Source organism: Dromiciops gliroides, chromosome 5 (genome assembly GCF_019393635.1).
Source record: "Dromiciops gliroides isolate mDroGli1 chromosome 5, mDroGli1.pri, whole genome shotgun sequence".
Classification (NCBI taxonomy): Eukaryota; Metazoa; Chordata; class Mammalia; order Microbiotheria; family Microbiotheriidae; genus Dromiciops; species Dromiciops gliroides.
In genome coordinates this window covers 225,753,962-225,775,994 of record NC_057865.1, presented here as the reverse complement: position 1 = coordinate 225,775,994, position 22,033 = coordinate 225,753,962, and the positions used below count along the sequence as shown (strand labels likewise).

Here is a 22,033-nt window from a genome sequence, read left to right as displayed (position 1 = left end):
GTTAATTCAAATAGAGAACTTCCCTACAATGCAGAGGGGTGGGGAGGGAGGCTACATTTGATTGATTACCCAGTTCCAGCACATAGATTGTAACACTATGGGGCGGGCCAATCACTGTTATAAAAACAGGTCTGCAAGCCTACATGCTTGCTTGCTCCACTAGGGGGCAACCCATTCTCTAGAGAATGAAAATAAATGAGCCTTTGACACATCACCAACACTGAGTTCCAAAAATTATTAGACTTCTATTTTCTCACAATTGGGAGCCCCAGAGAGATTTTATGAAATTATGATTAATATTGATTTTTTTTTTGGTGAGGCAATTGGGGTTAAGTGACTTGCCCAGGGTCACACAGCTAGTAAGTGTGTCAAGTGTCTGAGGCTGTATTTGAACTCAGGTCCTCCTGAATCCAGGGCTGGTGCTTTATCCACTGCACCACCTAGCTGCCCCTTAATTATGATTTGGGGGGTTTTTTTTGTTTGTTTTGTTTTGTTTGGGATTTTATTTTTGGTGAGGCAATTGGGGTTATGTGACTTGCCCAGGATCACACAGCGAAAGAAAAGTCTTGTTTGACTGCTTAATGAATGGAGAACATGAATCCGGGTGAACTCTAAGCTTAACCTATTCACTGCCCAGACATTTTCCAATTAAGCTAGTTCAAAGGAATTTAGGGTTTTCCGTAATTAACTCACCGAACCTGAAAGTCTACAGTTGCTAGCGCTGCCAGAACAGCTAACATGCCACCACAAGGGGAGTCACCAGACAGAGAGCAAACATGCCACCAGCGCAAGGGCCAAAAAGGAAAAGACCAAGTTCCAGAAAATGCCTAGCATTCTGGAAGCAGCCTGCCTCCCTTCAGGGAGTGTTCAATCTCCCCTCCACCAAAAGGGGAGGTCCTTCAAAAGCTGCCTATGGAGAATTCTCCTGCTGGCCTCAGTAGCATATGTAACCTCGGGGTGGGCCAGTTGTGGCCCAAATGATCCCAAATGATTCAGCTAAAACTGCAATATTAATCTTTACCATAAATAATTTTTACCACAGTGTGCACTTGTGGGACTTAGGAGGCCCATTTTATTTAAGAGTTAATTTGTTGCAAAGACAATTTGATATTGATAACAATTGTGTTCAAGCTACTGTGGTTTGTGAGACTATTTGATGGAAAAAGCTTTTCTGAATATCTGAATATTTGAGTTTCATTCTTAGACTTGGTGTGTCTTTGTAACTCTTATGACATAAAAGTAAGGAGAGTGGAAGTTTGGTATTTGGTTGGGGTTTTGTTGTTGAGGTTTTTGTATTGGGTTTGTTGTTGTTTTTTGGTGAGGCAATTGGGGTTAAGTGACTTGCCCAGGGTCACACAGCTAGTAAATGTCAAGTGTCTGAGGCTGGATTTGAACTCGGGTCCTCCTGAATCCAAGGCTGGTGCTCTATCCACTGTGCCACCTAGCTGCCCTGGAAGTTTGTTATTTATTACATTAATACTAGAACATCCAAATTGCTGCACTGGGCTGTGAAAGGGATATTGCTGTTTAAATCTGAATTTATTGATATCCTTGGTAATCTATGAATTGTCTTATAGGAAATAAGAGTCTACCTACTTATGATTCTTATTTGAAATTAGAACATGTGTAGAAACACATTCAGACTAGTTAAGATGTTCCCGTTATTTAAAGGAATTATGCTTACATGGTTAACAACTGAGAAATTGTCCCTAGATATGACTTTCCTGCTAAAATTGATTCAGATAAAAGTTCTTATTTTACTGATACAGTACTTTATAGAGTCTAAGTAAATTTAGAAATTGCACCAAAATTTCATACTTCTTACCATTCCCAATCTTTTGGACAAGTAGAGTGTATGAATAAGGAAGTTAGAGCATTATTCCTATCTAATCCTATTGATTTTTCTTACATGATTTGTGATTTAGTGATTTAGTATACATGAGAAATTTTTAAGTTCTAGTGCAATTCAACAGTCAAGGTTGTATTGAAAGATTCATGGATTCATTCCTTTTACTTCTTGGAGTAGTCTCCAGTCTTTTTTAATTTGTTTCTGTTTTATTGGAACTGAACTGAATGTACCTTTTACAGTTGTTTTAAATTTCTTTCTGTTTCCAGTAGATGTACTTCCATTTTAATGTTGGAGTTGTTTATGTTTTACTTTACTTTTTTGTGTGTTTTTTTTAAATTAATTAATAAAGTATTTTATTTTTTTCCCATTACATGTAAAGATAGTTCTCAACTTTTGTTTATACAAGCTTTCCAATTTCAGATTTTTCTCCCTCCTTCCCCTCCCTCCCCCCTCCCCTAGACAGCAGGTAATCTGATATAGGTTATATACATATATACACACATAATAACATTAATCATATTTCTGCATTAGTCATGTTATAAGAGAAAAATCAGAGCAATGATGAAAAACCTCAAAATAGAAAAAACATCAGCACCAAAAACAAAAGAAATAGTAGGTTCATTCAGCATCTATACTCCACAGTTCTTTTTTTTTTTTTTCCTGGATTTGGAGATCCTCTTCTATCATGAGTTCCCTGGAACTCTTCTGTACCATTGCAAGAAGAATATAGTCTATCACAGTAGATCAACACTCAATGTTAATGATGCTGTGTACAATGTTCTTCTGGTTCTGCTCATCTCACTCATCATCAGCCCACACAAGACCCTCCAGGTTTCTCTGAACTCCTCCTGCTCATTGTTTCTTACAGCACAATAGAATTCCATTGTATTCATATACCACAACTTGTCCAGCCATTCCCCAATTGATGGGCATCCCCTCAACTTCCAATTCCTTGCCACCACATAAAGAGCAGCTATAAATATTTTTGTACATATGGGTCCCTCTCCCCTTTCCATGATTTCTTTGGGAAAAAGACCCAAAAGTGGTATTGCTGGGTCAAAGGATATGCACAGCTTTATCACCCTTTGGGCATAATTCCAAATTGCTCTCCAGAATGGCTGGATCAGTTCACAGCTCCACCAACAATGAATTAGTGTTCCAATTTTTCCACAGCTTCTCCAACATTTATTATTTTCCTTTTTTGTCATTTTAGCCAATCTGACAGGTGTCAGGTGGTACCTCAGAGTTGTTTTAATTTGCATCTCTCTAATCATTAGAGATTTAGAGCATTTTTTCATATGGGAATAGATAGCTTTGGTTTCTTCATCAGAAAACTGCCTGTTCATATCCTTTGACCATTTCTCAATTGTGTTTTACTTTACTTATGAAACAAGTTTTCAAAAGAATAGGATTTATAATACTTTTATGGAATTCCTTCTATATTTCTGTGTTGCTTAGAATCTTTCATTGTTACACTTCCTGGACAAATTGTCCCAATTCCAGATAATAATAATTGGGAATTTCTAATATGGTATTCACTGAGTGTGTAGAACTCGGGAGCAGCTAGGTAGCACAGTGGATAAACCACTGGCCCTGGATTCAGGAGAACCTGAGTTCAAATCCAACCTCAGACACTTGACACTAGCAGTGTGACCTTGGGCAAGTCACTTAACCCTCATTGCCCCACCCAAAAAAAAAAGAAAGAAAGAAAAGAAGAAAAAGAAAGAAAAAGAGTTTGTTTAATAGCAAAAAGAAAGCTTCTAGAACATCAGATTATTGAATAGAAATCAGAAACCTATTGTGATTCTGAAAATTTATTTAAAGGTTTGTATGATTGTTCTGATGAGAACATATTCAATAGAATTACTTTCAAGGATTCCTGTACTCAAGAGATATTTTGTAAATTATGATCTGTTCACTGCAAGTCTATGTTTTAATTGATAAATTGTTGATTGATAGAAATTATGCATTAGTAAATATGTTTCTAATTATTAGGTAACTTATTGGATAATTATAATTATTTTACATTAATATTTAGATTCTGAGTTTACAAACTTAATTCACATTTTTTGCTGTCATCATTATCCTCTCTTGTTAAATCCATATGAGATGGGAAGGGTACAACATTAATGCACGTCCCTTTTTCCTTGAGCATTTTATCTCAGATTAAAGAGAAATTGGGGTGTTACTCAGAGAACCCCACAAAGTCCATAGATGGCTTTAAGTCTGTGACAGTGCAGTTCAACCTTTCCTGGACCGATTTGCAAATTATTCTTGTCAGCTGTTGTACCCTTGATGAAAAAAAAAACAGATTTGGGACCTGGCGGTACAAGTCAGGGATGAATACTTGCAGGTTGGAAATTGGGCTGGGGTTCCTGGATTTACAGCTGTGCCAGCTGTAGAACCAAGATGGAACTATGATAACAGGGAAGACAGGGCTTGTAGAAACCACATGGTCACCTGCCTGGTTGACGGAATGAGAAGAGGGGTCAAGAAACAAGTCAATTATGAGAAAGTAAGGGAGATCACACAGGGGCCTGAGGAAAATCCAGCTCTTTTCATGAGTCACCTTGTGGACTCTCTCAAGAAATATACAAATCTAGACCTAGAAAGAGATGTAGGAATAACTGTCCTCAATATTCATTTTATCAGCCAATCTGCTCCTGACATTAGGAGAGAGCTCCAGAAGTTAGACAGGGGTCCCCAGACCTCACCCTCACAACTCCTTGATATTGCTTTTAAGATTTTTGATAATAGGGACCTTTCAGTAGCCAAAGAGAAAGAAAAGATGGCTCACGCCCACTCCATAGAACAAGCCTCGCTAATAGCAGCAGCCTTCACGTCTGCTACCAGCAGATCTCCGGGTGGCCGAGATTCTGGCAGCTGCAGTAAACTGGGACACAGGAGTGGGGGATGCCCCACGAAGGTGAGGCCAGCTCTCCTACCTCTTTGTCCCCAGGGCAGTACCCAAGAGGTTGGCCTAGCGAAAACCCAGGTCTCTGCAGTTTGGTCTCCTGGCCAGCCCCTTGTCATTGACATCTCCAGGGCCAAGCTGATGGCCAGGTTGGGCATAGGAGGCAAGTTTGGGGATGATTCAGGGGTGACCTCTGTCTTACTCTCTCATTCAGGTCCTAGCATTCAATCAAGGCACAAAGTCGTGGTGTGGTAAAAAGTGAAAGGTTTTTTTTTTTTTTTAAGTGAGGCAATTGGGGTTAAGTGACTTGCCCAGGGTCACACAGCTAGTAAGTATTAAGTGTCTGAGGCCAGATTTGAACTCAGGTACTCCTGACTCCAGGGCCGGTGCTTTATCCACTGCGCCACCTAGCCGCCCCTAAAGTGAAAGTTTTTAACAGTTGCTTAGCCATAACTGAAGGACGCCAGTTTTTGAAGGACCACCCTTTTGGGGAGGAGACCTTGACGAACCGCCCGTGCATCTGCTAAGCACTCTACTTCCGGGGTGTGAGCTTAAAGGCAAGGAGAGAACGGAAGTTGGGCTCTTTTTCGCTCTCTTGCTCGACTGGCTCCCTTGGCACACAGAGAAGCTGACTCAGGTCCTTGGTGATCGTCCTGGTCCTCCGTAACAGCACGTGCTTGACGCGGTTCTCAGCCTCAGAGGTGGTTTTGGAATTTGGTGAGTTCTATACGGAATATAGACTAAGCTTAGATCTAAGACTATTTATTTGTATTTCTACTTTCCTATCCCTCTAATCAACATCACCTTGTTTTGTTGGCTAATTAATTCCCAAACAATAAAAGCTCTAACTAAAGCTCAGAGGCTTCTTTCACTTACTGGTCTGGGAGATATATAAGGGAAAGGTTAAAGGGGAGTTTAATGCTCTTGTATCCAATTTTAAATCTCACAGTAGGGATCGGGGAAAGGACCCTAAAATGTAGACAGACATTGCCTTTTACAGAACTAGGCTTTGATCTGATTACCTAATTCTTATAAGGCAGGCCATACCCTGTCTTGCATTCAGCCTTTCCACCTTCCACTGGGGAAAAAAACGATCATACTTTCTACTCCTTATCTGATAAACCCATTTTCATTTTTGCTCTGGTCAGTTTTAATTTTTTTGTTTAAGTCTGTTCCATCTAGGCTTGAGGATTCATGGCAGATACCCACTGTACCTATGTTGTCTCTGATCACCCTCGGGACCTTACAGCTCCTCATACTCGAGATCAGGCCTTCTCCACTTCTCTCCCCTCCCCCTCCCTTGCACCATGATTTCTTCGACCCCGCTCAACGTGAAGCAGTTTCAGAAGAATCTTCATCCTCTTTCCTTAGATATAGAGAAGTGGGGAATGTTATGGGCCCAGAATACCCCAGAAGTTCTCTGGGGCACATCAAAGAATCTTCTCCTTGAGAAACTAAACCAGAGGACAGACACACCTAGAGAGAAAAGTGGAACCATATCGAACTGAGCTAGCTCCGGGACCCCCACACTTCATTCTAGTCTCCCTCAAGCCTGGGATGATAAAATTAGGTGTGGCTGCTTCCTTTGTGTCCTGAGATGGCTTGGGAGATCTGCAGCCACCCCTCACCCAATTCCCCCACCCACCAGCAGTGGGGGATGGTCCTCCCTCACTAAAGGAACTTTCCACAGTCAGATGGTCACCCCTATCAGTCCTCTATAAAAGTACCAGCCAGTCTCCTGCTTGAGGAGATTGGTATCTCAGAGCCACTCTCTCTGTGCCATGCCTTCGCCCCATGAGAAGTCCAAGGATTTCTTTCATGGTTTCCCTTCCTTTCCCCTTCCTCTAAATAAACTACCATCTTTTTTTTTTTAAATCCATATGAGACTTGGATTAAGGGAATTTACCATTTGAGACATTAATTGCCTTTATTCTGAATTATCAGATCTGAGCAGCCAACGTTGCAGCCATCCATGAGAAGACATACAAGAGCAGACATTGAACTGTCACAGAAGGGGAGGGATGCACAAGGTCCAGGTACTGCACTGCTTTGAGAAAGGCTGAGAGAATGGCCATTAGCAAGAGCTGAGGTTGAATTCTCTTGGTTTAATTCCCTCCCCCCACCCCAGCACTGGATGGCTGGGCTATGCCATCTCCTATACCTGACTTCGACCCCCCCCCATATACCTGAGGCCATGGACATCTCAATCCCATGCATCTGATTAAGCCTGACTCAGTTTCCCCTCCACATATTGCAATGGCTTCCATGAGGCTTGGCAAACTTTTGTTCTTTTATGGTAATCCCCATAATCATCCCAGGTGTCATGATAAACATGATATTGAATTTGGCCATGGCATCTGTTACCAGTTATACTAAATTCTTTAATTTCTCATAATGGCATGAGGATAATTAGGCAGATGATACAAGAAGTGATGAAACAAGGGGCAGCTAGGTGGCACAGTGGATAGAGCACTGGCCCTGGAGTCAGGAGGACCTGAGTTCAAATCTGGCCTCAGACACTTGACACTTAACACCTACTAGCTGTGTGACCCTAGGCAAGTCACTTAACCCTCATTGCCCTAAAAAAAAAAGAAAAGAAAAAAAAGAAGTGATGAAACAAAGATAAAATTATTTTCTTAATTGCCTTGTATTAAAGAAGGGTGTATGAGTAAGAAGTTTTTATGCATTTTAAAACTGAATCAGAAACATCTCAAGTTTGTTTCAAGAAAAATAGAGGGGGTAGCTAGATGGTGCAGTGGATAAAGCACTGGCCCTGGATTCAGGAGGACCTGAGTTCAAATCTGGCCTCAGACACTTGACACTTACTAGCTGTGTGACCCTGGGCAAGTCACTTAACCCCAATTGCCTCACCAAAAAAAATAGAGGAGGGTAACTTGTAGAATGCTTTGTTACACCTGATGAAAAGTCAAATCTGTTTAAGTTTTATTATGTAGTGTGGAGATAACATCTGTCTGTAGAGCATGTCCTATAATACAAACCTGGTTTATTATGGACAACTTATTTGACATGCACTGTTTTGAAATTAATTGTTTAAGTGTACTACAATTGAAGCTAACTTTTATCTAAGTTCATTTGTGATCATTTTCTTATAGAGGTATTCTGTAACCTAAGTTTCATGTGAAGATTATATCTTAAACAATCGAGTAAGAATTTTTAATTTTTTTTTTTTGGTGAGGCAATTGGGGTTAAATGACTTGCCCAGGGTCACACAGCTAGTAAGTGTTAAGTGTCTGAGGCCAGATTTGAACTCAGGTACTCCTGAATCCAGGGCCAGTGCTTTATCCACTGCGCCATCTAGCTGCCCCTGAGTAAGAATTTTTGAAGAATTGTTGGTCAAATTGATATATATGTAATTTGGAAAGATTTAAGAATTCTGCTTTATGTGGTATTTTGAGACATTTAAGTTATAGCCTGCAGGTATCAAGGTAACTGTGAGAAACAAATTATGAGAAACCCCATTTAAAAATTTCTGGAAGGGCAGCTAGATGGCACAGTGGTTAAAGCACCAGCACTGGACTCAGGAGTACCTGAGTTCAAATCCGGCCTCAGACACTTGACACTTACTAGCTGTGTGACTGTGGGCAAGTCACTTAACCCCCATTGCCTAAAAAAAAAAAAAAAGGGGGGCAGCTAGATGGTGCAGTGGATAAAGCACCAGCCCTTGATTCAGGAGTACATGAGTTCAAATCTGGCCTCAGACTCTTAACACTTACTAGCTGTGTGACCCTTGGCAAGTCACAACCCCAATTGCCTCACAAAAAAAAAAAAAAATTCTGGGATTCAGTATCAAAGGCCTTTATTTATACATTCACGAGGAAATGGGCCAACTCCCTAATGGAAATGGGGCAATTGTGGGACTCAGAACCCTTTTATCTCTTAACAGGCTGGCTCCACCCTTCTTCCTCAACTACAATCTTCTTGCCAAGACACTGGCACCAAACACTAGTCAATTGGAATGCAGTATAGTCAAAGGGGCAGCCCTTTAAACTCCTCCCTTCTCAGTCAGAGGGGCAGCCCTCTAAACTCCACCCTTCTTCCTCAGTTACAATCTTCATGCCAAGACACTGGCGCCAAATGCTAGCCAATTGGAATACAATATAGCCAAAGGGGCAGCCCTCTAAACTCCTCCCCCATGTGACCAGCCCTGGGTCTCTCTCATCATGTGATCCTAATTGCTGGGGAAGGGGAAGGAAAGGAACCATTAGTAAGCACCCTTCTCCCAGCTAAAATTCACCTCCCAGACATTCCCCAGACAAATTCAATCAGCTTTTTGGGGGGGGGGGCATATTTTTCTCACAGTAACATAATCCCTGTGCCTGTTGTTAATAATGTTTGTTAAAGATAGAATTAGATAAAGCTGTTAACAATATGGAAGGGGCACTCATGTTATAATTTTATTGAGATTTTAATAGGACCTAAGAAATAAATCTACTGGAGAAGTGCCCTGGAGACAAGACATCTTCCAGACTGCCCCAAGGAAAGTGGTTCAAGATGTCATGGGGTGCAGAGCACCCCAGAAGTTCTCTGGGGCACATTGAGGAAACTTCTCCTTGAGAAACTAAACCAGAGGACAAATAACTCCTAGAGAGATAAGTGGAACCAAATTGGACTGAGCTAGCTTTGGATTCCCACCCTTTATTCTGGTCTCTCTTGGGTGTGGCTGCGGCCTTTGTGTCCTGAAGAGAGAGCCACCCCTCACTGAATTCCTCTGGTCACTACCAGTGGGGGATGGTCCTCCACTCCTCACCCAATTCCCCCAGCTACCACCAGTGGGGGATGGTCCTCCCTCACTAAAGGAACTCCACCCCCATCAGTCCTCTATAAAAGTACCTTCCAGTCTCTTGCTCAAGGAGATTGGTACCTCTGAGGCATGTGCTTTGTGCCTATCTCCCCATGAGAAGTCCAAGGATTTCTTTCATGGTTTCCCTCCCCCCCCACCCTTCCCTTCCCTTGCCCCTAAATAAACTACCACCTTATTCTAACTACTTTTGTGTGCAAGAGGGTGTAATTCTTTAAAGAGGAATTCCTAAGAACCCCAACCCCAACCCCTACCTCAACCCAGTACCCCATTTCCCCCATTACAAAGAGATTGGACAGCTATATGGGACATCTGAGATCCACGATGAAATTGCTAACTGAATGGACACAGGGTTAGGGGGTGGAGACTGAAATTACAAAGATAATGTTAGCATAGAAAGGGGGACTGTGTCATTCTGGCCAGTCAATGCCGCACCTTTATCCCAAATAATACTGCCCCTAATGGTTCAAAAACTAGAGCCTTGAAAGGCTTATATTCACAAATTTAGACCAAATGGAAGAGGAAAAATAGAATTGAGAGAAGCCCAATAGTGGAATATAAAGAGGAAGGACTGTGGGAAAATGTTGGCTCCTCTCAGCTGATTGATTAGATCTGTCTTGGGAAAACACCTACAGGTACCTGGGAAGTGGATTCAGATTCAGCTGGGAGACTAGAAGCAAGTACTCAAATGCTAATATCCACAAATGGGGGTTAATTCAAATAGAGAACTTCCCCACAAGGTTCCCATGAGAAGAAAAATCAAGGAGGGGGGGAATGCTGCATTTGATTGATTAGCCAGTTCCTGCACATAGATTGTAAGGGAGAGGGCCAATTGCTGTTATAAAAACAGGTCTGCAAGCCTACAAGCTTGCTTGCTCCATTAGGGGGTGGCCCATTCTCAGGAGAATGAAAGTAAATGAGCCTTTGACACATCACCAGCACTGAGTTCCAGAAAATATTGGAGTTCTATTTTCTCACAGTGGGCTTCTGGAAAAACCCAGGAGAAGATGATTCATTGTGTTAAGTGCAGAAGTGACACCGGGACATATTCATTGAGGGATATTTGGGAGTTGGGTTTATTGTATGTTATAGTCATATCCCATCTACTTACTATTGGCTTTCCTAAAAGCATGAGCTTAATGAAGCAACACTATAGGGTGCATTAACTGGTGAGAATGGAGGGCAAAGATGGAAAAGCAGATAATTAGCTATGTGGAGTCCAAGGCTGGTTGCTTCTGTTTGATTTCAAAGGCAATAGGGAGGGGCAGCTAGATGGCGCAGTGGATAGAGCACCGGCCCTGGAGTCAGGAGTACCTGAGTTCAAATCCAGCCTCAGACACTTAACACTTACTAGCTGTGTGACCCTGGGCAAGTCACTTAACCCCAATTGCCTTACTAAAAAAAAAAAAAACCACACACACACAAAGGCAATAGGGAAAACAGCAGAGGGTTATGAGTAGAGGAAGGGTATGATTGTATACATGGAAAAAGAAAAAGGTTTTAATGGAAGGGAAAGGTTTCATCACTTCAAGAATATCTAATTTCGGGGCAGCTAGGTGGCACAGTAGATAGAGCACCGGCCCTGGATTCAGAAGTACCTGAGTTCAAGTCCAGCCTCAGACACTTAACACTTATTAGCAGTGTGACCCTGGGTAAGTCACTTAACCCCAATTGCCTCACCAAAAAGAATATCTAATTTCCTCAGTATGGATGGACACACTCTCTAACCTATAGAATCTGCAACTTGCAATCTACTACTCTCACCCCCAATAATTCAACAAATGGATTTCAAGAGTCACAAAAGAATCAGTATCCTTTGGCCAATCTGATAATGAGTCTCTTAAAATGTAGTTGGGGGCAGCTAGGTGGCGCAGTGGATAGAGCACCAGCCCTGGATTCAGGAGGACCTGAGTTCAAATCTGGCCTCAGACACTTAACACTTACTAGCTGTGTGACCCTGGGCAAGTCACTTAACCCCAGTTGCCTTACCAAAACAAAAAAATAAAAACAAACAAAAAAATGTAGTTAGGTTTGGTCCTCAGAAAAGAGACATGTGATCCATCATCATGCCCTGCAGTGAGAATAAAAATCTTAACTGCTCCTCATTATCTCTGTGACAATGGGTAAGTCATTTCTCCTCTCTTTTTTCTCATCTATAAAATGAGGGTTGGGCTAGATGACCCCTAAGTCCTCTTCTAGGTCTATGGGGAAGGTTTTACCATCATCCTAACCTTGTATTTGTATATTGTTTCACAAAGTATTATGTAGAAAGTGGCAGTTTGGTGTCCAGCAAGGTTATAACCATCTATCTATGAAGAAGGGGAATGCACCATGCTAAAGGAGGAACACAAATGTGATGTCCTTGAGAATACCTCCATGGAGATGCAGGAAGTACTTGAAGAGTGCCAATGACTCTCTCCCCACCCTACTCAAAAGGCCAAACCCCAGTGACATTAATCAGTAATGGCACAACAAAGCCTCAATAGCTTTTTCTGTGTCCTCTACAATCTCCACAAAAGAACCCCATTCCACCCTTCTATGCAAAAGGTATCTATAGCACAAAGTTTCTTAATCTGGAATATATGAACTTGGGTTTGGGGTGTTACAAAAAACAAACACCACCATATATTTATGTTTTAATAGAACTGTTTTCCCTTGTACTCATATGTATTTCATTTAATATATTTTTTAAAATTATTCAGAAAAGGGGTTCATGGGCTTCGTGAGACTGCCAAAAAGGTTCATAACACACAAAATGGTTAGGAACTCCCTCCCAATATAGGAGAGTTGCTCAAGTCTGACACATCAGACCTCATTTTGTTGGAGTAACAGAATAATGGGGGGGGGGATGTTTGAATTTTGTTTTGTTTTGTTTTTGGTGGGACAATGAGGGTTAAGCGACTTGCCCAGGGTCATACAGCTAGTAAGTGTCAAGTGTCTGAGGTCACATTTGAACTCAGGTCCTCCTGAATCCAGGGCCTGTGCTTTATCCATTGTGCCACCTAGCTGTCCCCAAGTAACAGAATAATCTGAAGTGAAACCTTAAACAATGGAGATATGGCTAGATCCTCAGATCTTCGTTCTCAGGTTTGATGGGATCATGGGACATTCCTTTTCCTTATCTGGGTGCATTTCTTCACTTCTTACCTATTTTGTGCTTTTGTAACTAGATGATTTTACAAGAGTGCTTAAAGGTTTACAAAATGTTTTACCTACACCATCTCTCTGGACCCTCACAACAATACTGTGGGGATAGGTAATATAATTATTACTATCCCTGTTTGACAAATCAGGAAACCGAACTCAGAAAGTGATTTGTCCAGTCACATAACTAGTGAGTGCTAGAAGTAGGTCCATTCACCAAGCTATGCCTTAGTTATTTTTTTTAATAATAAACATTTTTATTTAAAGTTTTGAGTTCCAAATTCTAGCCCTCCTTCCCTCCCGCCCTCCTCAGGCACAATGCCCTCCTGGTTCTGCTCACTCCACTATACATCAGTTCATACAAGTCTTCCAGGCCTTTCTGAAATTATCCTCCTTGTCATTTCTTATAACACAAAAATGTTCCATTACAATCATATACACAGCTTGTTCAGCCCATTCTCCAAATTGATGGCATCCTTTGATTTCCAACTCTTAGCTACCACACAAAGAGCTCTTGTCTTAGTTATAAACACGGGCAACAGATTGACATAATCTTATGTTTCTGCTTACTTCTATGGGGTTAAATACCATTTTAACTTGAACTTAAACTACTTCCTCATTCTATTAATAGAATGAGGTATTTCATTTATGTAATAGCTACAAACATTGGCTTCTGTTTATCATTATAATTAAGACATCAATTATTAAGTTAGTTCCACCATAAAAGTATAGAGATATCAAAGGTCAAGCCCAGTTATATTTTGGGTTAGGATAAGGTACCAGAACTGAGCATCAGAGACTATTTCAGGGTACATGTAGAATTGAATATATTGATTCATAGCTCCTCAATTATAAATTTGGAAAAGCACCATCTGTTTACAATAACTTGCCAAATGTGCTAATGTTTACATACATACACATTAAATGCCATCAATAAAAGCTCAGGATAAACATTTTTCTATTGAGTCATCACTGAAATTTAACTCATAGCTTTAGCATTAAAAAGAAACAGAGGAAAGGAATTTATATCTATGCCTGAAAAAAATTATTATTTTGTCTTCTGAATTTGTAAACTTTTAACAAGTATTTATTAATCATCTATGACATACAAGGCACTATGATAAAAATGTAAAGATTAGTTCAAAGTCAAGAATTCATAATTGATCAGAGAAGATGAAAGCCCAAGAATTCAAGACAATTGTTCACAGAAACAATAGTTGGCCAACTCAATCAACGTTTACAATAAATCATCTACTATGTGCCAGATACTATATTAGGCAATAGAATACAGTGATAAAAACTGACTAGTCCGGGCAGCTAGGTGGCGTAGTGGATAGAGTATTGGCCCTGGAGTCAGGAGGACCTGAGTTCAAATCCGGCCTCAGACACTTGACACTTACTAGCTGTGTGACCTTGGGCAAGTCACTTAACCCCAATTACCTCACTTTAAAAAAAAAATAAAACAAAACCCTGATTGGTCCCTTCCATCAAGGAATCATCTGCCATCCTTTGATCTTATCCCAAGACTGGGCCATTCCTTCTTAAGTTATACCTGTAGTCAATGATGGGTTGTTGTTTTTTCTTTTCTTTTCTTTTTTCTTTTGCACACAAATCATTTTTGGTAACACACTGAAAGCTACTTACACCTACCATAAATCTTTCCATTTCCTTTTTCTAATTCAAATTTTTTAATCAATGAAAATATACCTTATGCCCTGTCACCACTGAATTGAGCAGGAGGCGGAGGCTCCCAGGTGTTTTCAAGATTTAGCTTCACCCGTGAACTGCTGCCATGGCCAAGGAAGGCATTGCTGCTGGAGGTGTAATAGGGGTTAACACCACACTACAAGAAGTGCTGAAGACTGCACTCATCCACGATGGCCTAGTTGGTGGAATTCGTGAAGCCACCAAAGCTTTGGACAAACTCCAAGACCATCTTTGTGTTCTTGCTTCCAACTGTGATGAACCTATGTATGTAAAATTGGTTGAAGCCCTGTGTGCTGAACACCAAATTAACTTGATTAAGGCTGATGACAACAAGAAGCTGGGTGAACGAGTAGGCCTCTGTAAAATTGACAGAGAGGGAAAGCCCCGCAAAGTGATTGGCTGCAGTTGCGTTGTTGTTAAAGATTATGGCAAGGAATCTCAGGCCAAAGATGTCATCGAAGAATATTTTAAATGCAAGAAATGGTTAAATAAAAGCCTTGGTCTGATTTGAAAAAAAAAAAGAAAGAAAATATACCTTACCTCCCTTCTACTCCCCCACCACCATCACCACTGAAAAAGACAGAAAAGCAAAACCTATTACAAACATGTATAGTCAAAGAAAACAAATTCCTACATTGGCAATGTGCAAAAAATATCTCAATCTGCACTGAGTCTATTACCTCTCTATCAGCTGGTGAGCAGCATGTTTCATTCATCGTGGGGCCTCCAGAATCATGGCTGGTCATTACATTGATTTTCTGTTGTCTTTTAATCACTTTCATAAGATCATAGGGGCATAGATCTAGAGCTCAGGCCCAGTGAGCTAACCAATGCCACATAGGTAATAAGCATTAGAGTTAGGGTCTGAACCCAGGTTTTGCAAATAGTAGCATCACCAGAAGATCATTGATGCTTAAAAATAGGGGCAGCTAGGTGGCGTAGTGAATAAAGCACCGGCCCTGGATTCAGGGGCACCTGAGTTCAAATCCAGACTCAGACACTTGACACTTAACTAGTTGTGTGATCCTGGGCAAGTCACTTAACCCCATTGCCCCACAAAAAAACTAAATTTTTAAAAATTAATAAATAAAGATATGCTTTGGCATCAGGGAGCAGTTTGGAATCACTGAAAACATAGCACAATTATCTAAGGTTAATTCACTTTGACTTCTGTGAAAAAAGATTAATTTAAAGAGCAGAAATTTACTCACAGAGATAAAAATGTAGTAGACCAGGAGATGTTCTAAATTAAAGTTACTAGGAAATTATTTTTAAATGATCCATTTGAGTTTTGGTAAGTGGTCCAAGTGGACGAAAGTCTTAGCTACAAACAAGAGGTCAACTGATTTGGAATATGGTCTCTATTAAATGACTTTTACCAAGTAGAAATAGAATCTATTCAAAACCAAGGGTGGGTTACTAAAACTTCAGTGTCCCAAATAAAATCCAAACATTTTCAGTTACTTCTTTCATTTTAAACAATCAACCAAAACTCTGCTTAAGAAGCGATGGCTGGGGGCAGCTAGGTGGCGCAGTGGATAGAGCACCAGCCCTGGAGTCAGGAATACCTGAGTTCAAATCCAGCCTCAGACACTTAACACTTACTAGCTGTGTGACCCTGGGCAAGTCACTTAACCCCAATTGCCTCACTAAAAAAAAAAAAAAAAGAAAGAAAGAAGTGATGGCTTCCTAGAAAACTTCGGTTCTGTTAAGACTTCAGTGTAGCTCCTATTGAGAAGTTGAAAAGTTCAATTTTTTAAAAGTCCTTCTTCTCCTCCAAAAGAAAGTGTGGGAATCTGTCACCATCATGTCACAATGCACAATGAATGAGTTAAGATTTCACAAGAAATGTTATAGCCAAATTCAATAGCTTCAAGGTAAAGTGATCTCTCAATAAGTCACTAAGCTTCAAAGGACTTATTTCTAGATCACAGAATATCTTTATCTGAGAGATCTTTTTTAAAAAGTATCCTCTTTTTCTTTCAGGACAAAGAAGAGACTACTGCCACGTGGTTTTATCTGATTGTCCTTGTCTGGTTGTACTATGTTTTTTGTTGGCATCAGGAGAAGAAGTGGTTCAAAACCTCCCTGAGAAATATGTCTTCATAACAGGATGTGACTCTGGGTTTGGAAACCTACTGGCCAAGCATCTGGATCTTCAGGGCCTGTGGGTTCTAGCCTCTTCTTGCCTGACAAGGCAAGAGAAAGGGGCAGAGGTTTTGAAGAGGAACACTTCAGACAGGCTTGAGACGGTGATTCTGGATGTAATCAAGACTGAGAACATCACACAGCAACTCAGTGGGTAAAGGAACAAGTAGGAGATAAAGGTAGAGCCTATATCTGCTAAATCGATTGTCTTTAACTCAATAGTTTTGTCTTTGTAAAATGGGTTATACACCTCCCTACAAAGGGGCAGAGGCTAAGAAGGGAATACAAATACAGGTTGAGTCGAAGTCAGTGTTTCTTACAAGTAAAGCTGGAAGGAGGCAGCTAGGTGGCACAGTGGATAAACACTGGCTCTGGATTCGTCAGACCTGAGTTCAAATCCAGCCTCAGACACTTGACACTTACTAGCTGTGTGACCCTAGCAAGTCACTTAACCATCATTGTCCCGCCCCCCCCAAAAAATCCTAAATTGGATCATGAAGAGTCAGACACAACTGAAAAGAGAATAACAACAACAATATCCCTAAATAAGCTGTCAGCGTATAATCAGGCCATCAACCTATAAGAGAAAAGGTAGGACTTAGGTAAAAGTAAACCTTTAAAGTTTACCTTCTCTAAATTGCTACAATAAGAAGACCAAAACTGCTCAAAGGACACCTTAGTCTGCAAAAACTTGCCTTGCCAAATAGGGGTTAACCAAAGACATGCAAAATTCTATAAAGAAGGGTGATGGATAATGATCTCATTACTGTTAGATTTGTCTAAAACTGTGAGAGACATTGAAGCCTCTTAACACTATTATATTCTTGTCTATATCATTTCATAATTCAAATAATTTTTCCTTTATGAATTTAGATGCTAAAGCATTTGGCCTTTTGTCTATGGTTCCATAATGTAGTTTCCTTGTTTATCCTTTTTACGTTGTGTAAAATTTTTGTTTCTGCTTTTCCTAATAGCAATATTCCCACTCCTATTTTTTTTCTTTCATTCACCAGATGCAAAGTAAATTTTTTCCCAACCCCTCATTTTTATTCTGTGTATGTCTGGGGTTTAGGTGAGTTTCTTGAAAGCAACAGATTGTGGAGTTTTGTTTTCTTATCCAAACTGTTAATCTTTTTCAACATATTAGTGTTACCATAGTTTGTGTATTCCCAGATCACCTAAAAAGGTTACAAACACATGGTAAAGGCCAGGGACCAGCTTCTGGGAAAAGACAGGCTGCGTTCCCCTGCCACATGACAGGGAACAGCCTGAGTTCCATGTTGCTATTTTATTTCATTCACATTTAAAGTTATGAGAATTACATTTACATTTTCTCCATTCATCTCTAATATTGTTTTCTCCAAATTAATATTTTTTCTCTCTTCTTCTATAAACACAGTACTTTATTTCTTTAGTTATTATAGCTTAAACTACCTTAAGACAACCCTATTCCTACTGACTCTCTTCCCCTCCCCCTTAACCCCTTACCCTCCCATTTGTTACCCTTTTCACAAGTTTTTGAGTTTTGCCTAACTTATTAGTTCTCTCTTCTTTCATCCTTTTATCAAGTCATTTAATTCTTCCACACTTTTTTTTTGTTGTTAGTTAAGTAGTAAAATCCCTTTTCAACTCCTCCCCTTGAACTTGTTCTATTAGTTTTAAATTTTTATTTCCTGTGCCTTTTTTTTTTTTTTAGTGAGGCAATTGGGGTTAAGTGCCCTGCCCAGGGTCACACAGCTAGTAAGTGTTAAGTGTCTAAGGCCGGATTTGAACTCAGGTATTCCTGATTCCAGGGCCGGTGCTCTATCCACTGCGCCACCTAGCTGATCCCCCTGTGCCTTTTTCTAAAAAAAAAAAAAATTATTTCCTTCATACTCTTCATTATTATCTTCTTTTTATGTCTGCCCTAGACTTTTATTCTTTGATTTGTGGCCCTTCTATTAATTCAGTACTTTTTGAGTCTGCTATCTGTCCTGCTACTCACATACTATTGCACAAAGCTGGAGAAAATAGTAACCTGGATGAATAGTTTACATTACGTAAGTTTATATTACATAATTTCATCTGGTGCCTCACTATGGCAAAGCAATCCTTTTGTACCTATTTATCTCACATCAATGTGGCTTTTTCAAACCTTTTCGTCCTTCTTTAAACTTCCCACAACTCACCCTTCCTCCACCTTCTTGCCTGAGAACCTAGCTTCATATTTCATTTTTTAAAAATTGAGGTCATGGGGGCAGCTAGGTGACACAGTAGATAAAGTACCAGCCCTGGATTCAGGAGGACCTGAGTTCAAATCCAATCTCAGACACTTGATACTTACTAGCTGTGTAACCCTAGGCAAGCCACTTAACCCTCATTGCCCCGCAAAAAATTAACAGATAGATAGATAACCAAATAACTGAATAAAATAAAATAAAATTGAGGTTATTCCACAAAGAGCTCCTTTTTCTCCTATCAGAGAGTTCTTCATATCCCATTAACTGGATGCATTCTACCAGTTTCCTTTTTCATCCCTCTCTTGCATGAAGAGGTAGCCCTTCTCTTTGTCAATGCAAACCCCTCTTCATGTACACATGATCCCATTTGTGACAATTGGAGTGATGCCACCTGCTGGAGAGTTACTGTAGGAAAGCTCCACCATGAGGAGAAGGCGTCTGAGGGCAAACCATGTGGCTTGGAAGGTCAGTTCCTTGGCGTCAGGAAGTGATGTTTGATGTTTCCAGTTTAGACAGGAGGCTTGTGGGACAAAGAAGGGGTGAGGCTTTCTCTTTCACCAGGACCTCATGGATAGTGGAGCAAGAAATCCTGGCTCCCTGAGATAGATAGATGAAGGAATCTTGGCCTCTTTCTCTCTCTTCACCAAATTCTTATGCTCATTAATAAATGCTCAAAAGTCTAAACTCTTCCTAAAGCTTCTAATTTATTGGCGACCACTCATTAGAATTTTAGACAGTATAGCTAGAATTTTAGCCCCTTATACATTCCATACCATCTTATCTTTTAAATTTTATTTTATTTTTAATTTATGGAATAAAACAAGCATTTTTATAACAGCATAACAAAAAGATGATTGCACATGAAGCTGCAAGTCTATTATGTACAACTTGCTATTCCTTTTAAGTATATAATATAGTAATCCTATACATTTTTTTGTTTTTCTTTTTTTCCCTTTTTTTATTTCTTCCCCCACCCATTGAGATAGCTACCATTAGACACAAATAGTTATATGTATATATATACATACACATATACATATATATGTAAAATTATTCTATACATTCTTCTATTTATCAGATCTTCCTCTGGATATAGATGGCATCTTTCTTCAAATGTCCTTTATAGTCCATTTGAGTATTTAAACTAATGATCTCTTAACTGCCAATCTCAGTGGTCTTTTCTTCATCCTCATCTTTCTCTGCAGCCTTTGACACTATTGATCACCCTCTTCTCCGTGATACTCTCTTTTCTCGAGGATTTCAAAACATGAATCTCTCCTGGTTCTCCTCTGACCAATCTGACTACTCTTTCTCAGTCTTCTTTGCTGGATCCAGCCTGGCCAAATGCTATATAATCCAGACACTTTTTTGATGACTTTCTGTAACTGTATTCTCCTCACCTTATGTGGCAAACTTAATATCCTCAGACCTACTGGTCTACCCTCTCAATTCTGGGTCTATGAACTATTTAGGTGGTGGTTGTTTGTTGTTGTTGTTGTTGTTTGTTCATTCTCAGAGGACCATGACATCAGGAAGTTCTGTCATGACTTGCAATGAATTGGATTTAAGTGAGGAAGGCCTGTGCAAAGTCACCAACCTCACTCTCTCCTCCAGAGCCATCTGGGTCCAATAATAAGTTATACATCAAGATAACTGGAGATGGCCCTGGATGTTTGAGGCAATCAAGATTAAGTGACTTGCCCAAGGTCACACAGGTAGGAGTATCAAGTGTATGAGGCCAAATTTGAACTCTGGTCCTCCTGACTCAAAAGCCAGTGCTCTATCCACTGTGCCACCTATTTGCAGCTCTTGAGGGCATCCAGTCTCAGACTCACCTCCACAAGTGCATACACTCACTACTATATATCAGCAATTGTCATTGCTACTGGGAGAAAGGAAAGAAGTATCCCTTCTCCTTCCTCAATGGAAGTCAAGTCCAGAACTGAATCCTGTACATCTCTGGTTAAACACAAATATCCCAGGAGGAATTCCTTAAGAGGAGGCAGTAGAAGTGTGTGTGTGTGTGCGCATGCGTGCATATGTATGTGTATACACGTGTGCACGTCTGTGTGTAAAATATATGGAGAAGGAAAAGGACTGGACCTGTGCTTTTATTGGCATAGAGAATTCTCTGGTGAGGAATCTCTTTCTCTGCACCTTAATGGTTTTAGAGAATTTCCAAGAGCATGGAGAATTTGAACGACTTGCCCAGGAGACATCCAGCCAGTGTGTGACTTTAAACCCAGGTTGGGTTCAAGGCCAACTTTCTACCCACTATGCCAGTGTTTTCAAACTCAAAAATGAAAACAGGCCACTACTATGCACATAAGGACCCCTATGGTCCACATATTTGTTGACTTACAGTTTCCAGTGAGGAAAATAGAAAGTTTTAAAGAATCATAAAATTCAAAAATCTAAATAAATTTTTAATTAAAAAAATAGTTTTCTTTTTTTTTTTTTGCAGGGCAATGGTGGTTAAGTGACTTGCCCAAGGTCACACAGCTAGTAAGTGTCAAGTGTCTGAAGCCGGATTTGAACTCAGGAACTCCTGAATCCAAGGCTGGTGCTTTATCCACTGGGCCACCTAGCTGCCCCCCAAAAAATTTTTCAATGACATAAGAAGAATGAAAATGCTAGTAGGAATATATACTTTGAACCTAACTGAAAAGGAGCAATCACAGTCAAATAATAATAATAATGATAAAATTAAGAACTACAAATGAAAAGTTTCTGTCTGAAAAAAAAATCCAGATCTCAAGCCTCTTTAAATGCCATGGTTGGACTTACATGAACTGATGCTGACTGAGAGAAGCAGAACCAGGAGAACTTTGTACACAGTAACAGCAACATTGTGTGATGATCAGCTGTGGTAGACTTGACTCTTCTCAGCAGTGCAATGATCCAAAACAATTTCAAAGAATGCATGATAGAAAATGTTCTCAACATTTAAAAAGAAGAACTGTGGGTTCTGAAAACAGATTGAACCATACTGTTTCGACTTTTTGGGTGTTCTTTTTTTTCCTTCTTTTTGAGGTTTTTCCCTTGTGCTCTGATTCTTTTTTCAGGATATGACTAATGCAGAAATATGTTTAATGTGATTGTACATATATAACCTATATCAGATTGCTTTCCATCTTGGGGAAGAGGGAGGGAAGGGAGAGTGGGAGAAAAATTTGGAACTAAAAATCCTATGAAAACAAATGTTGAAAACTATCCTTACATGTAACTGAAAA

The 22,033-nt window shown here is 40.1% G+C and overlaps 1 protein-coding gene and 1 long non-coding RNA gene across 2 annotated transcripts in view; one reads left to right on the top strand and one right to left on the bottom strand.

Annotated features, from left to right (window-relative positions):
* LOC122727453 overlaps positions 1 to 22,033 on the bottom strand; it is a 69,598-nt gene that overhangs the window by 14,093 nt on the left and 33,472 nt on the right. The window lies entirely within an intron of this gene.
* LOC122727452 (40S ribosomal protein S12-like) lies at positions 14,519 to 14,963 on the top strand. Its single transcript, XM_043965000.1, has one exon. It carries the CDS (start codon positions 14,519 to 14,521, stop codon positions 14,942 to 14,944), a length of 426 nt encoding a protein of 141 aa, XP_043820935.1. The 3' UTR covers positions 14,945 to 14,963.

Bases quoted from the DNA above. Each gene is read 5' to 3' on its own strand.
- LOC122727452 (XM_043965000.1), top strand. From the start codon at position 14,519: ATGGCCAAGGAAGGCATTGCTGCTGGAGGTGTAATAGGGGTTAACACC.